Source organism: Centruroides sculpturatus, unplaced genomic scaffold (assembly GCF_000671375.1).
Source record: "Centruroides sculpturatus isolate CEXI.00-Female unplaced genomic scaffold, Cexi_2.0 scaffold5, whole genome shotgun sequence".
Taxonomy (NCBI): domain Eukaryota; kingdom Metazoa; phylum Arthropoda; class Arachnida; order Scorpiones; family Buthidae; genus Centruroides; species Centruroides sculpturatus.
This window is the reverse complement of record NW_019384397.1, coordinates 950469-964941: the sequence shown is the minus strand read 5'-3', so window position 1 is coordinate 964941 and position 14473 is coordinate 950469. Positions and strand designations below refer to the sequence as shown.

Below are 14473 nucleotides of genomic sequence, written 5' to 3'. Positions count from 1 at the left end.
ATTGTATGTCTATAAATTCCCATTTTCGTCCGTCTGTCTTTCCTTAATCTCGAGAACAGAGTTAAATAGATAAAACCCGAAACCGCATGTGGAAACCTTAGATGAAAGAAGCGCCAATTAACTATAGACTATATTAACTTCCGATATAAATCAGAAGTCACGTTATTTCAATTCGAAACTTTTCCCCTGAATAGATGCCTCGGCACGACTCTGTTGCTAACTTAAAAGTACTGTGTAATGTACAGGGCCAACAGTACTAATTTGAGGTGGAGCAGTGGCGTACCGTAGTGGGGGCGGCAGGGGCGGCCCGCCCCGGGCGGCACTTTTTAGGGGGCGGCAAAATTTCACAATAAATAATAATAATATCTTGTAAAAATTTGAATCATCCTAATCTTCATTTGTGTCGCGCCTACGATAGTGCTCGCCGTCCGGGTGAAGTAGTAATTTTTTCATCCGAGGAAATTGCGTAGCCTGTTGACCTTTTTTCTTTTTTTGCTTGTACGATTCATTCGCGTACATATACACCACTAATATCGATTAGAGCAGTGATTCTCAAACTTTTTCGATCCACCGCCCCCTTTGTTCCATAAAGTTATACCCAATGCCCCCTAACCCATTTTCTCTTGTGTGAGAAAAGGATTGGAAATATTCTTATGAAAACTTTTCTATGAATCTCACACTTTGTGCCCTTACTGTAAATTGTTCTCATCATCTGGAAACCATTAAACGCAATGTTTCCTCTTATCAGCCCCAATTTTGCCTTTGGTCACCGTTCAATACCCTGCCTCTATCATAGATCTATTCATCGCGCCAGAAGGGGGCGTTATTGCTTACTTTGAGAAACGCTGAGCTAAAATAAAAGTCAATGTGTTAGAAATATTCAAGTTGTGACCTTCAATAAAAAATAAAAAATATATAAAATGTCAACATTTTATATATATTCCGTCGAATTTTTATATATAGAATTTGTCTGCCGTCGCCCCTCTATATTTCCTTAACGCCCCCCAATTCTCTTTGAGCCTTCTACTGCCCCCCTGAAAGCCTCCAGCGCCCACAAGGGGGCGTTATCGCCCACTTTGAGAAACGCTGGATTAGAGCTATTTTAAACAGGTCGCTGCAATAGCATGGAATTTTTCATTGCTTGTTCTGTGACAAAACTGAATTTTAGTCTTTTAAATTGAAATACCTAAATAAGGGGGACGAAATTTTCCTCCGCCCCGGGCGGCTGACACCCACGGTACGCCACTGAGGTGGAGATCATATATTTTAAATGAAATAAATTAAAAATTGCAGCTCGGCATTAGGTGTTACAAACGTGATGAAAACCCGGAAAACTTCATATGGTCAGCCCATTAGGCGAGGATCATTACCAGTGTTCTGTGGTGGTTTTTTTACAAACATGAAAAAGAAAAGAAAATTAATAGGCTTGTATTATTATTAAAGTAGCCTAATATATAGTCTACTGTATATCATATATGTTCGATGACTTTATTATATTTTTAATATTAAAATTTTCTATATAAAATAATATAGCCATAAATAAATAATGTAGAGTATAAAATAATAAATATAGGCCTAAAGTTATATACTGTAAGGTCTCGTTTTATGCGGTGGATACGTTCTACAGAAAAGCGCATATAAAAAATGCGCATAAAAAAAGTTTGCAGAAATTAAAAGAAATGGGCCGCTTAATAAATTACTTCGAATGTCTGAAAGAAATTCATATAAAAGCTTAAAATAAACTTGTATTCAAACTTAATTCAGTTTATTTTATTGAAAAGTAATACAAGGGGAATCCCCGAATTGCAAAAGCTCACTCTAAAAACAAATCACTGACATCTGGATGTGAAGAGTTAATTAAAACCCCTTTAGTTCCTCGCCCGAGTTAACTCGGGCAGGTTACATAGTGTTACATAAAACACGATCCTTAAGGCCATTTTTAAATTTTTTTTTTGAATTTTTGGAATGTTTTTTAAGTCTCCAAATTTTTTAAAAATATTTAAAAATATACGGCCAGCTAGTGTTCACCCTACTTTAAACCCTTGTCCTCCCGCGACGTCTATGAGAATGCCCCGGGAAATCCAACTCCAGCTGTGTTCAAGGTCATCCAGATGTGTAAACAATGACTCATCGGTGTTAAATTTCACAGAAGGGCGAGACAAAGGAAGTTAAACTTTGAAGCTTTTTCTTCAAAATTAACGCATTTCTTTCTTTTTTTTCAGTTTTAAGTATTTTTTATGTTTAATTACATTTATATCAAAAATTGCTAGGAACTAAAGCGATTAAGGTAGATCTAGCTGTCCTTTACATCCATAAACGTTATATGTCAGTGGAACAAATGGAGTGAGCTTTGAGCGTTCCACGATTTTTGGAGACTGTCTATACGCGGGCTTCCTAAACAAGCCTATATGTATGTTTGTCCAAGAAATTTTTGCATGAAATACAAACCGCACAACTTCAAAATCGCATAAAAATAATCCGCATAAAAAGAGATCTTACAGTATCTTTATCATTATGCTCTATAATAATTGTACAAGTCGACCCCCCTATAACACTGTTGATTATTCCGTTTTATATGAATTCCATGTTGTACGAGTCACTTAGATTTTACAAATACGTGAGCCGTTCACAGCCCAGCACACGTATTTGTAAAATCTAAGTGACTCGTACAACACGGAATTCATATAAAACGGAAAAATCAACAGTGTTAATCTATCTGATAATATAAAATTTGAAAGGAGAAAATAGCATGTAGTCAATTGCTTATAGAATACGCAAGTGGATTTCCCCAAGTACAGGCGAAACTATCATGTGTACTATGTCAACGACATTTGTCTTTAGATAAGGTTACTTTTTAATGTTTACAGACTTTTTTTTGGAAGTAAGCACAAAATTGTTATGTATAACTTATCATACAGGAACACTATTTGATGAATAAAGTGTATTTTGTACAAAATAAAGTCTAAGTTCTTTATAGACTAAAGAAAGAACAGGAAACAATTAAGTGTTTCAAGACTTACTGCAATTTTTAATAGTCAGAATTATCAGCCAGTTTGGCTGATAATTCTGACTATTTATCTTTTCTTGCGATTTTTAATTCCTTTATTGTAATTACTAATTTAAGTATTAATGTATTTTTAAAAAATGCCTTGGATTTTGAATAGTCTTCTACTAAATTTAACTTAAGATATAAAATAAATTTCTGTAAATTAAATTAAATAAAAATTATCATCGTTAATTCATTTCGAAAGTGAGTGGGAAATTTGAAGGATGCGATTTACGTCATATGATCGTGGATACAACGGAAGTGTGTGGCGATTAATCAGACAATGTTTATATATTCGCATGGAGTAGTTGCATTTGGTAAGTTTGTTTGTAATAGCATTATTTTTATACATGTAGTATATCTATGACTAGAATAGTTTACTTTTCTGTGCTACTTTTTTATAATTTATTCAAAAATATACACAAAATAAACACATTTAATATTTTCATATAAATATTTCTCATGTACAGTATGGTACTTACTCATATAGCCTAATTAATATACAGTAGGATCTTGTTTTACGCGGAACTTTTATACATAGATCTGTGTTTTGACTGATGACGAATGATTATATTAATCCATTCCTAGCACTACTGAATCGGCAAACTATGCTAAATTGCGTGTATTTTTGCAAAAATATATGCAAAAATACATGCAATTTGGTGCTCAACAAAGAGGAAAGAGTATAAAAAAAAAAGAAATGAACACAAAGTGAATTATTTACACTATGGTTCTTTTAGGTTTCTTCGGAATATTTGACTGATCCTATTGTATATAAATTAAGTGAAGTCAAGGTATTATTAGAAAAACTGAATAACAAAGAGGTTATTGTTTTAAGTGTCAGTTCTACTGCCTGATATACACATTCTGTAAACAGTTTTTTTAAGCTGTAATTGTAAGAGGAACTGCATCGATTAAGAAGTGAAAATAAAAATTATTTTTCGAAAGATATCAATTATAATTTTAAGCGTCGTTCTAACAATTCCTCAAAAAATTAATAATTAAGAACAATGGCAATCTCATATTTAGTCTTGTATGTTAAATTGCTTATTTGCTACTATATAACAAACAGGAAATGGCCATAACGAGTTGTGATAAGTTTACTGTATGTTTATAATGCTAGAATGTGTTGTCATTTTTTAACAGTCACAACAGAAACGTCTCGCGTTATGACATTTTAATAATGTCATTTGAAACAATGAAACAATGGCTGTTTCTACAATGCTTTCTGTTTGTTTTCCTCCCCTCTGAATAAGCGCTTTCGGACTTTGAACCTAACATAAACTTACACTCACGTCTAATTCTTAAAATATCATAAAATTCATATGTTCTTAGTAAATTTTAAAACAATTTTGATATGTAAGATTTTTCCCATCCCTATTTTTAATAGGAACGATTCAGTTCAATAATTTTCAACTAAAAAAGAATTTTGTGTAGAGAAATGTGTTCCTTTATTTAATTCAGAAAAAGGCAGAAGGCATTAATTCCAAATTATCAAAAATTCACTACACGATCCTGTATGGCTGATTTTTGATACCATTGTTAAATACCAATATTTTTTGACAGCGAAAAGCATTAACTACAACGTATTATGTTCATTACTGATCAAAAAATTTTAATTTTCATGAGTTAATATATTCAGTCAATCGCAGTCAATGAATTTGAATAGGCGCTCGGTAAGTTTTCTTTGTTGCATTTAATTACTATTTGTTTTTTTGTCAGTCTAGTCATTTTAGTACCTAAATGCCTAAACGTTGTCTTTCAAACGACGAAATATATTCGCGACTTATCTAGTCAGGTACTGTACATGAGTTTTGCAACTTTCTAAAGAAAACGGCTATCATTAACAAGTATACTAGAAAAAAGGTGAATTTATAAGGGGGAAAGAAAACATAATCGTATGATTCAGCTTGTCGGAAGAATGCCTTCTAATCGTCGACTATTCTGACAGAATTTGCCCACATCCGAACACAGTCGAGATCTTCCCAAATGGACGAAGGAGTACTAACTGTATTTTCATGAGTTTACTTATTGTTTATATCTTACAATAGTTAAGAACTAAATAAAGTTTCATTTGGCTTTATTTATTTTGTTATGGTCTGATATTTATAACAATATGGATACGGATAATTACAAATCAGTCCAAAATCTAAAGAGACTGACGACGGAGTTGTGACACGATACGAGGATGGTGCTTTCCTTTTATTTTTTTACAGTTAGATTCTGATCTTGGTTTTATTTTTTCGTTGTTTTTCTATTGACTGTTCAAGACCAAACAATGATTTAGAAGCGATGATAAACATAGATAACTCGAGGCCAATAGAAAGTCAGGAAAAACATTAATTAGCCAAATTAATAAAAAAAACAAACAATTAATATCCAAAATACATCCGAGATATAAAAAGTTATTGCGCCAAGTAAATATTATGGCACCCGAAATGGAAGTTAAATCTTTTCTTGAGAGTTTCTCTTTGGCAAAGATAAGTTCGGCGCTTCGAACGATACCATAAGCTTTTGCTTTCCTGGCTGTTATGTCTACATAACAAAGTATTGGAAGCGTGTCAAATTTGACCATCTAAGTTTTGACACATCCTGAACCTAAAAAGTCAAACAAACGGGAAAATATTCTTTGGATATGTGTGTTGTGTGGGTGTGAGTGTTGGCGTCTATTTCGTTTAATATCTCGGGATGGGGTAATGATTAAGAAATCAAATTTGGTTTAATAGTTTGTATATAAAGAGAATCGATGCTATGAAATTTTGATGAAGAATGGTCAATTGGGTGGGCAGATAGAGAGGAGTCTGTTAAAAGCCCACCTAGCAGGCATATTCCATTATTGGCAAATCCTCCTCGTGTTGCATTTTCAATATCTAATGCCAATCAATCAATACACTCGCGGATTGAAAAAATCATTTGCTTTTTGAAATGGCTTACACGCTACTTAGTGTCATTTTTGTCGCTTGGTATACCAGGTATGAAAAAAAAACAATAAAATATAAAGATTAAGATATTTTTTTACAAATGCAAAGTCATCTTTTTATAATCTGAAACCATGCTTCGAACTTTGTTGCTTCAAACACAATGGAGTGTTATAAATTAAGATACTTGGAGAAGATGAGAAAACGCCAAGTGTCTTAATTTATAACACTCCATTGTGTTTGAAGCAACAAAAAATGCAAAGTCCGTCAAGTATTGCGCGATGACGTTTTCTAATTTTTTGTTGAATAATAGCAAAAACTTACCGAGTTCGGTATATGTTATATCAATATAGAGGTAGCAACACACGGACAATCTGTCGAGGAGGGTTGCCTCCCGGAAGGACTTATATGGTCAACAAAGTATTTTATTTTACGAAATTTGTAAATTTTTAAATTCCAATTATGAAAAGTTCCTCTAATTCAAACTTTACTTTTGGGAGTTAATGCCTTCTACATTTTTTTACAGTATATCTTCAAGTATCATGAAGCCGTTTACTATGATCAACACATAATGATTGATTCAGAGTGAATTTAAAACAGCAATTTTTAATGCCTTTTTGCATTAAACTATCCGTAAGTAGAAGTGTTTTTATTAATCGACTATAATTACTTTTAATTACTGTATACTTTATTGATAATATATATTGTATACTAAATATTGCAATGCTCATTGAATTAAGGCCAGTTTATTTTTTAATTTAAGATGAAAATTTTAAGTGTTACTGTACTTTGTTTTAAAGACCAGCAAGTACAATAAAAATTAAAAGTACAGTATATATCTAGTGTTTTTTGTGTAAAATATTTATTTTTTGTAAATAATGTATATACATTCATTATTCATTATTATTTATTGTACATATAAATATATATATATATACAGGCTGGCCCCGCAGAAAGCATTACCGGCTAAACTCAATACAATAGCAATGCTCAGAAGTACATGTTATACACAATAGACTAATGATGAAGAAATAAAATATATACTATATACAACTATATTCATACAATAAAATACTAAACTATAAATACATATTATATATAACTGTTAACGTAACATAACAGGAAATAAATACATAGGATATATCAATATCATAAATGTGAAAAGCAATATGTAAGAAAACAAAGTTGGCTTAACTATAAATAACTATATACAACTGTACAACTACATACATACTCGGTGAGTTGCTATTATTAGCGAAGAATAATCAAATTTTATCATAGTCATGAAACACGTGTTCACAAATCACAATAAAAATACACAACAATCAGCAACTCTCCAAAGTTGAGGCCAGCACTAACGTTGAGTAATGTGTCCTTTGATTTTTAGAAAAACAGACGATTACAAATAAATCAAAGTATGCAAAATACAACAGTATACTTGATGATATACAAAGATGTAAGTTAGTCTATGCATATATCTATATATGGTAATCAATCCTTTGTTGAAATTTGATTTTTTCCTTAAGATATACAGGACAAGTTTTATCCATTGTATTATAACAGTTATGTGCTCTGTTTTCTCGTAAACAATTGGCACACTTTGGTGAATTATGTTTGTTCTGGCAGTTTTTATATAGATGATTCTCATTACAATGACTACACACATTGTCTGTTGAGGTACAATTTTTTGCTATGTGACCAAAAGATAAGCATCGATAACATTGAGTAATAGGAAAAAAGTCAAAAACTTGACACGTCGACCAAAGAAGGTGAATTTTCCCTGCTTATCTCCACAGGTTAGAGAGAAGCTAGTAAAGCTTCTCTCTAACCTGTGGAGATACCTCCAGAATCCATGAAAGATAATTTTCATTCTTTTCTTTAAGCGGAAATCTAATAGTAGCATGTTCAGCAAAAGTGCGATCAGTAAAAGTTTCTAGAAAGTGCATGTTTTGCTCAAAGATATTTAATATGAGATCTTCTTTATTGATACCTTTAGGAACAGAAGCAATTTTGATTAGTGGAAGTCGCTTTTCCGGCAGTCTGGAAACCAAGCCAGGAACTTGTTCAACATTCTCTTTAAAATAGCCTACCTCATTCTTATGGCTTAAATCAATTGCAAGTCCTCCATTCCTAATCTTCCTTATTCTACGTATCCCTATGCCAAGTTTATCAGGTTGCACGTTATTAGTTAGATTACGTTTAGTTTCATCACAAGTGGCACCGACTTTATCACTATATACCAAAACTGTGTATTCTGGTGGAGGTGGTTCATTTGCAGGTAAGGTTGGTTTTATTCCTTTTAGTAGGGTATCTCTATAACTAAGGGTGCTAGGAACTTTTTCGCCAGCAACACTGTCAGAAGTAGTTTTCCTTTGGTTATGTACTGCGGATTGAATATCCATTAGAATTTCTTTAGATTCATCAAATTGAGCATCTTTAAAGTCTAGCAAATCCTCTTTAGTAACTAACTTTGAAAGTGTTCGTTCAACTAAATTATTATTCTTAAGAGTAGATTCTGCTAATTCTATAATTCTGGTGAATTGTGTCAATATATATGTTAAATGACACTCTACTCCAAATTTAGCATTTCGATTTTGCAGGGAATATCTCTTAATCTTGTCGAAAATACTATAAGCAGTATCATGGAATATTTGTATTTCAGATTCCATACTGAAGAAAATAATAAATTTTAACTTAAAATATTAATTTTGTTAGCTTATAATTATGTGCAATGTCTTTCTCTACTCCAGACGAATCTAGAAATATATGATATGTCTCTTCCGTGAAATGTTCTAGAAAATAGTAGTAGTAGAGGTCAATGTTGAAAATTAAAGATTTCGTAGAACAACGATAATTTAAAAACTATTAAAGCTATACTTGTGAAATTTTGGGATAAATTCACATTTGATGTCTTCTAAGAAACGACCGGAAATTATTAGGATATAGCCCACCGGAAACGAGTTACGGCTTGCCGAAAAATAACAGGAAGTGGTTAATAACTCCTTAAATACTGGGCCTGGAACCCCAAAATTTGAAACATGTACTCATTTAAGTAGTGCGAGTAAGCCACTAGATCAGGTTCCGGTTGATTGGTTGAGATAGTCCGGAAAATCAAGCCCGAATAACTGAAAGTTTCAAAAACGTGTAATTTCAGAGAGGAGTATCCAAATTGTACTAACGTAACATATTCTTGGTCGTTATGAATAACGCTTTCAAAAAATGTATAACACTTATAAGAAATAATAAGAATTATAGGAAAAAACTTTAAAAATGCAGGAGCAAAAAGATTCCATTTCTTATCTCTTTGAAGACAGCGCCACCACCATAATGTATATACAAGTACTGTATATATATATATATATACACTCACGCATTACGTATATATATATATCCACTTCCCTAAGAACACCGATACATTTGACCAAACAAAGTACTGCATACAATTCCATCTAAAAATACTGTATTATCTTTTCAACCCTACTGTTTGAATAATACGACGTTCCCGTGAAGTTCTCAGACGATCACTCTGATTAGCTTGTGAAACAGAAAAATTAAGTAGTATTGAGCAACTTTGTTTTCTATCCTCTTTCAGTCGTGAATAATTTACTTTTTTTCTATCGTAAAGTGCCCCTTTTGTTCATAGGTTTAGTAGCAATTTCAAGGAGAACAAACGGTGTTACTAAATCGACTATATATTGTATTTTATATTCTTATTTATTTTAATTATAATATTGATATCAACTGTATGTGTTTAGATTTACTAATACTTTTTTTCAGATATGTTATTTACTTCATTGTTCGTGGTTATTTCATTCGTCTCTACATTGAAGATCGTTTACGCTGTAAAAACAGATGAAGAATACAATAAAGATCGAAAAACATATGAATTAGATTTGAATAAATATTGCAAAGTCTCATTAAATTCTAGAAATCACCTTCGTATATTGTGTAATTTATATTATTACACTGAAACATTTTTTGATTTATTACTCGCTACGAAACACGCTATAATAATCAGATTGGCATTTGAAATGGAAAGCACGGAAGAAGTAGAACAATTTTATAATACAAGTGAAAATATTCCTTTGTGGTATACAAATTTAACAGTGGAGAAATTTTCGATATTACAAAGTGAAAAGTATAATTATGAAAGCGTAAAGTTGCCATTATTGAATATATTAAATTTAATATTTGAAGATATGAAACGAGTGAAAATTAATTTAATTTTTAATGAAAAGAAATTGAATGAAATGGCTCAAGTAATTTATTCTTGCAATGATACTTTTTCGAATTTTCAAAATCTTCTGTATGAAATTGAGAATACAACGTGCAAATTTATTGTTAAAACGAACTTTTATAATGTTTTTTCTGATGATTGGATTGAAGAATTTCAAATTACAGAGGATAATATGATTTATTTTATTAATGAAATAAAAAAGAAATATTATCTCGATAGAGCGACAATTACAGAAATGTTAGTATATTTTAAAGAAGTGGTTGTGAGCAAAACTGTATTTTCTCTTATTGCAAAATTTAATGTAATTAAGTTGGAATTTCCAGAAAATGATATTCAATTAATAAGAAACGGTGATGTTCCATTTATTCCTAAATTAAAAGTGCTGAATATGACGGGAGGTATAACTAATTATATTGAGAAAGATGCATTTGATAACGTTTCTGATTTAAAATTAGTAGATCTTAGTAAAAATAAATTAAATACAATACCCGAACCATTCTATAAACCACGTTTTGTTAATCTGACATATTTAAATTTGGAAGAAAATAAACCTGATAGTAAAAAGTTTTCTTTACCAACTCGAATACCGGAATCGTTACCTTCTAACTTGAAAATACTTAGACTTTCCAGAAATCTTATAATGGAATTAGAAAACGGATCATTCGCTGCTTTTTCCCATTTACACTCTCTCTTTCTTGATCGTTGTAATTTGACTTCAATACCTAAAGGAACGTTTAATAATTTAATCTTTCTTTTATCCCTTGATTTGGCTGACAACTATTTAGAAAGTCTACCTGATGATGTCTTCGTAAATTTGCATTCTCTTCAACATCTCAATTTAAGTAACAATCGTTTTATGAACATCCCCGTACAATCTATTAGTATGGCGTTGAATCTTACATTTATAAATTTTCAAAATAATTTTATTAAAGGTGTTTATAATTTTTCTCATCCCAGTCTACAATACTTAAATTTGAAGAACAATCAGATCAAGGAATTAATTATTCCTATAGAATTTTCCCAGCTGCACATTCTTGATCTATCTTCTAATCGCATAAGCTTATTTTCCAAAGAAATTATCGATATTTTATTAAATATCGATTTCGTTAACTTATCTTCCAATCCATTTTATTGTTCACCCTGCAACCTTTATTACCTTCATACGTGGCTGAATGGCACCAATTATAGAGATTCTGATCATTTTATTTGTTCTCTTCCTACAGAATTAACCGACAAAAAAGTGAAAGATCTCAATTCTAGATATGAAGATTGTTTGGACTTCATTACAGATATGACAATAACAATAACATTATCCATTATGTTTTCTTTATGTTTCGTATCAATATTAAGTTCCATTTTATATTACTATCGTTGGTATCTTCGCTATTTTTGGTTTCGTTTTAAAAATATATTCTACAATTGTAGACGAGAAGAAAAAGCATTGCAATATTATGAATACGATGCATTTGTAGTGTATTGTGTTACAGAAAGTAAATGGGTATACGAACAATTGGTCCCTCATCTGGAATCAGAAGAATTTGGATTAAAGCTTTGTGTCCACGATCGAGATTTTCTCGCAGGCAGAAATGTTACCCAAAATATTATTGATAGTATTGATAAAAGTCGTAAAATAGTAGTGTTAATATCTAACTGTTTTATGAAGAGTGAATGGTGCATGCTTGAAATACATTTAGCTCAACATAGGTTATTTGAGAACAAAAGAGACGATTTGATCTTAGTAAAAATGGAAAAACTTAACAAAGATCTAATTAAAAAACCCATTGTTTATCTTCTTAAAACTAGAATATGTTTAGAGTGGCCTTCTATGGAAGGTTCGCAAATTTTCTTTTGGAGAAGACTTAAAACAGTTATTAAAAATCATCAATTTTAAATTTATGCGATATTTTAAATACAAGTAATCAATGTCTGTGTATTTTATCTGATTAAAATAATGATTTTTCCATCAATAATGTAATGGACGTTAGATTTTAAAATGAAATGTAAACTATTATTAAATATTTTATATAAATATTTATGATAAATTGTTTTTGATTTGTGTAAATTTAATAAATATTGATAAAATACAATCGACTCCCCCTATAACACTGTAGATAATTCCGTGTTATATGAATTCCATGTTGTACGAGTCACTTAGATTTTACAAATACGTGGTCCGGGCTATGAACGGTTCACGTATTTGTAAAATCTAAGTGACTCGTATAACACGGAATTCATATAACACGGAATTATCTACAGTGTTATAGGGGGATCTACTGTATTTTGCATACATTTCAATCGCATCTGACAATCTGTAAAATGTTCAATACATACTAAAGTATAAATCTAAATTTAAGAATAATTTTAATTAATTTAAGAATTTTAAAATAGGGATTATTTTAATAAAGGAGTAATAAAAAAAAGTTTAAAATAAAAACAATACAATATAATTTTAACGAAATTAAAATTATATTCTTGTAGATAAAAATGTATATAATTAAATACAATTAACATAATATAATTAAAATATTTGTATTGTTTTACTTCACAAATTTGTTATATACAAGAACACTTTAACATTATATATAATGTATACTGTAGATAACGACCAGCAACCGAACAAACTACTTTTTTGTATTTAACTTCTTTCCGTATTTTTTTCAATTTACTTGTTACACTTTAGTAACTTTTGGATATTTATAGGTGATAAGAAGATTTTACAGACGTGTCCGGTTGCCGTGATCGTCTAGTGGTTAGGACATTGCGTTGTGGCCGCAATAACCCAGGTTCGAATCCTGGTCACGGCACTTTTTTTTCTTCTTTTTACATTTATTATTAATTAATAATTTAAACGGTAATACTTTTAACAGAGGGAAAATATTGGCCCCCGAGATTTTTACATTTTTTAGACTCGGGGGACGTTAAAACGTCGAGAAATACAAAGAAATTAGGGGGGTAATTTCTGTATTATGGGTGAGAAAACGATTTTGTTTACTTTGTTTAAAGCTTAATAATTCCTGTTCTTTTGATTGAAAATTTTTGAAATTTTACAGGGAGGTTTGTATATTAGAGAGACTGTTGTTGTTAAATTTTGGTGATTAATTAAAGGTCGAGGAGGTGGGGAAATAAAGGGCTTGTGTGTATCTCTAGTAGACGATTTTACTTATTATTAGCGTTTATTATTATTTTATTTTTTTTTTACAAAACTCATCCCTACCCTCAAAATTAAACTTTCTGCCATTTTATAATAATTAAAAATATAAAAAGTTTTTAATACTAAAATATCATAAGAGATGGCGCCACATACGCAGTTTAAATTTTTTTTGCCGGGAAGTTAATTAACTCATTGCTGAATTTTTTTATTTGTATCATAAAATTACATATTTTAAAATTTTTTACTATATTGATATAATGTATTTTATTAGTACGGTATATTCTTGTTAATCTGGCTCTTAACAATCCGGTCTTTCGATTATCCGACATATCCCCATTATTATGTTTATCTCTTATTCGTGTTTATCTTAATAAATAATAAAGCTGTAAAAGAATCAGTAACATAAAGCGACCGGTCACGTCATTCATTGCCTTTAGACAGGCTTTTAAGCCTACACTCTCATTAATCCGACACGTTTTCTAATCTGGCAAAAAATTGCCGGATTAGCAAGAGTTTAGTGTCTAATCTATAGTAATTTTGTTATTATTTCCAATTAATATATACGAATATATATATATATATATTTCAATCATTATAATCCTCGTATAATGTATTGAAAACATTACTACTTCAAAAAATTCCTATTGCAGATATTACAGACTTAACGGCAAGGCCCTATGACTAATAAGCCGTAGGGCCTTGCCGTTAAGTTTGTAATATTCACTTCTATATTATATTTATTATTGCAAACTGGGAAAAAACATTTAAAAATAATAAAATTTGCTTAAATTAATTGTTTTTTTTTTTAAATCTTTTATCTCTATTTTTTAAAATAAATACAGCAATAAAATGTAATACTGTATTTTTAATATGTAAGACAAATTAAATATAAACATTTCATAGAATTTTGAAATCCTTCCGTTTGAAGGAAATCCTCCTGCAGTGAATATTAAAAATGAAACCTTCATTTAAACTTAAAAAACAATGTTTAAAAATATATATATATTTTTAAATTATAAATAAATGTAAATGATTTAAAATCGTTACTTTCACTGGAAGTATTCTTAATTCTATTCTTCATTTCATTTTATATTATAACGTTTTGAAATATGTGATTAAAT

General features: G+C 30.5%; 1 protein-coding gene and 1 non-coding gene across 2 annotated transcripts in view; both read left to right on the top strand.

Moving 5' to 3' along the window:
* The first annotated feature begins 3409 nt into the window (after nucleotides 1-3409).
* The window catches only part of LOC111618453, a 29158-nt gene continuing 18094 nt past the window's right edge, over nucleotides 3410-14473 (top strand). The window contains exons 1-3 of the mRNA XM_023359997.1: nucleotides 3410-4722; nucleotides 6491-6597; nucleotides 9742-12077. Of these exons, the coding sequence (XP_023215765.1) occupies nucleotides 9744-12077 (2334 nt within the window). The 5' untranslated portion in view covers nucleotides 3410-4722; nucleotides 6491-6597; nucleotides 9742-9743. The remainder of the gene's footprint in view (nucleotides 4723-6490; nucleotides 6598-9741; nucleotides 12078-14473) is intronic.
* On the top strand, nucleotides 12934-13005 carry Trnah-gug. The gene has a single exon. It is a non-coding gene; the product is annotated as a tRNA-His (tRNA).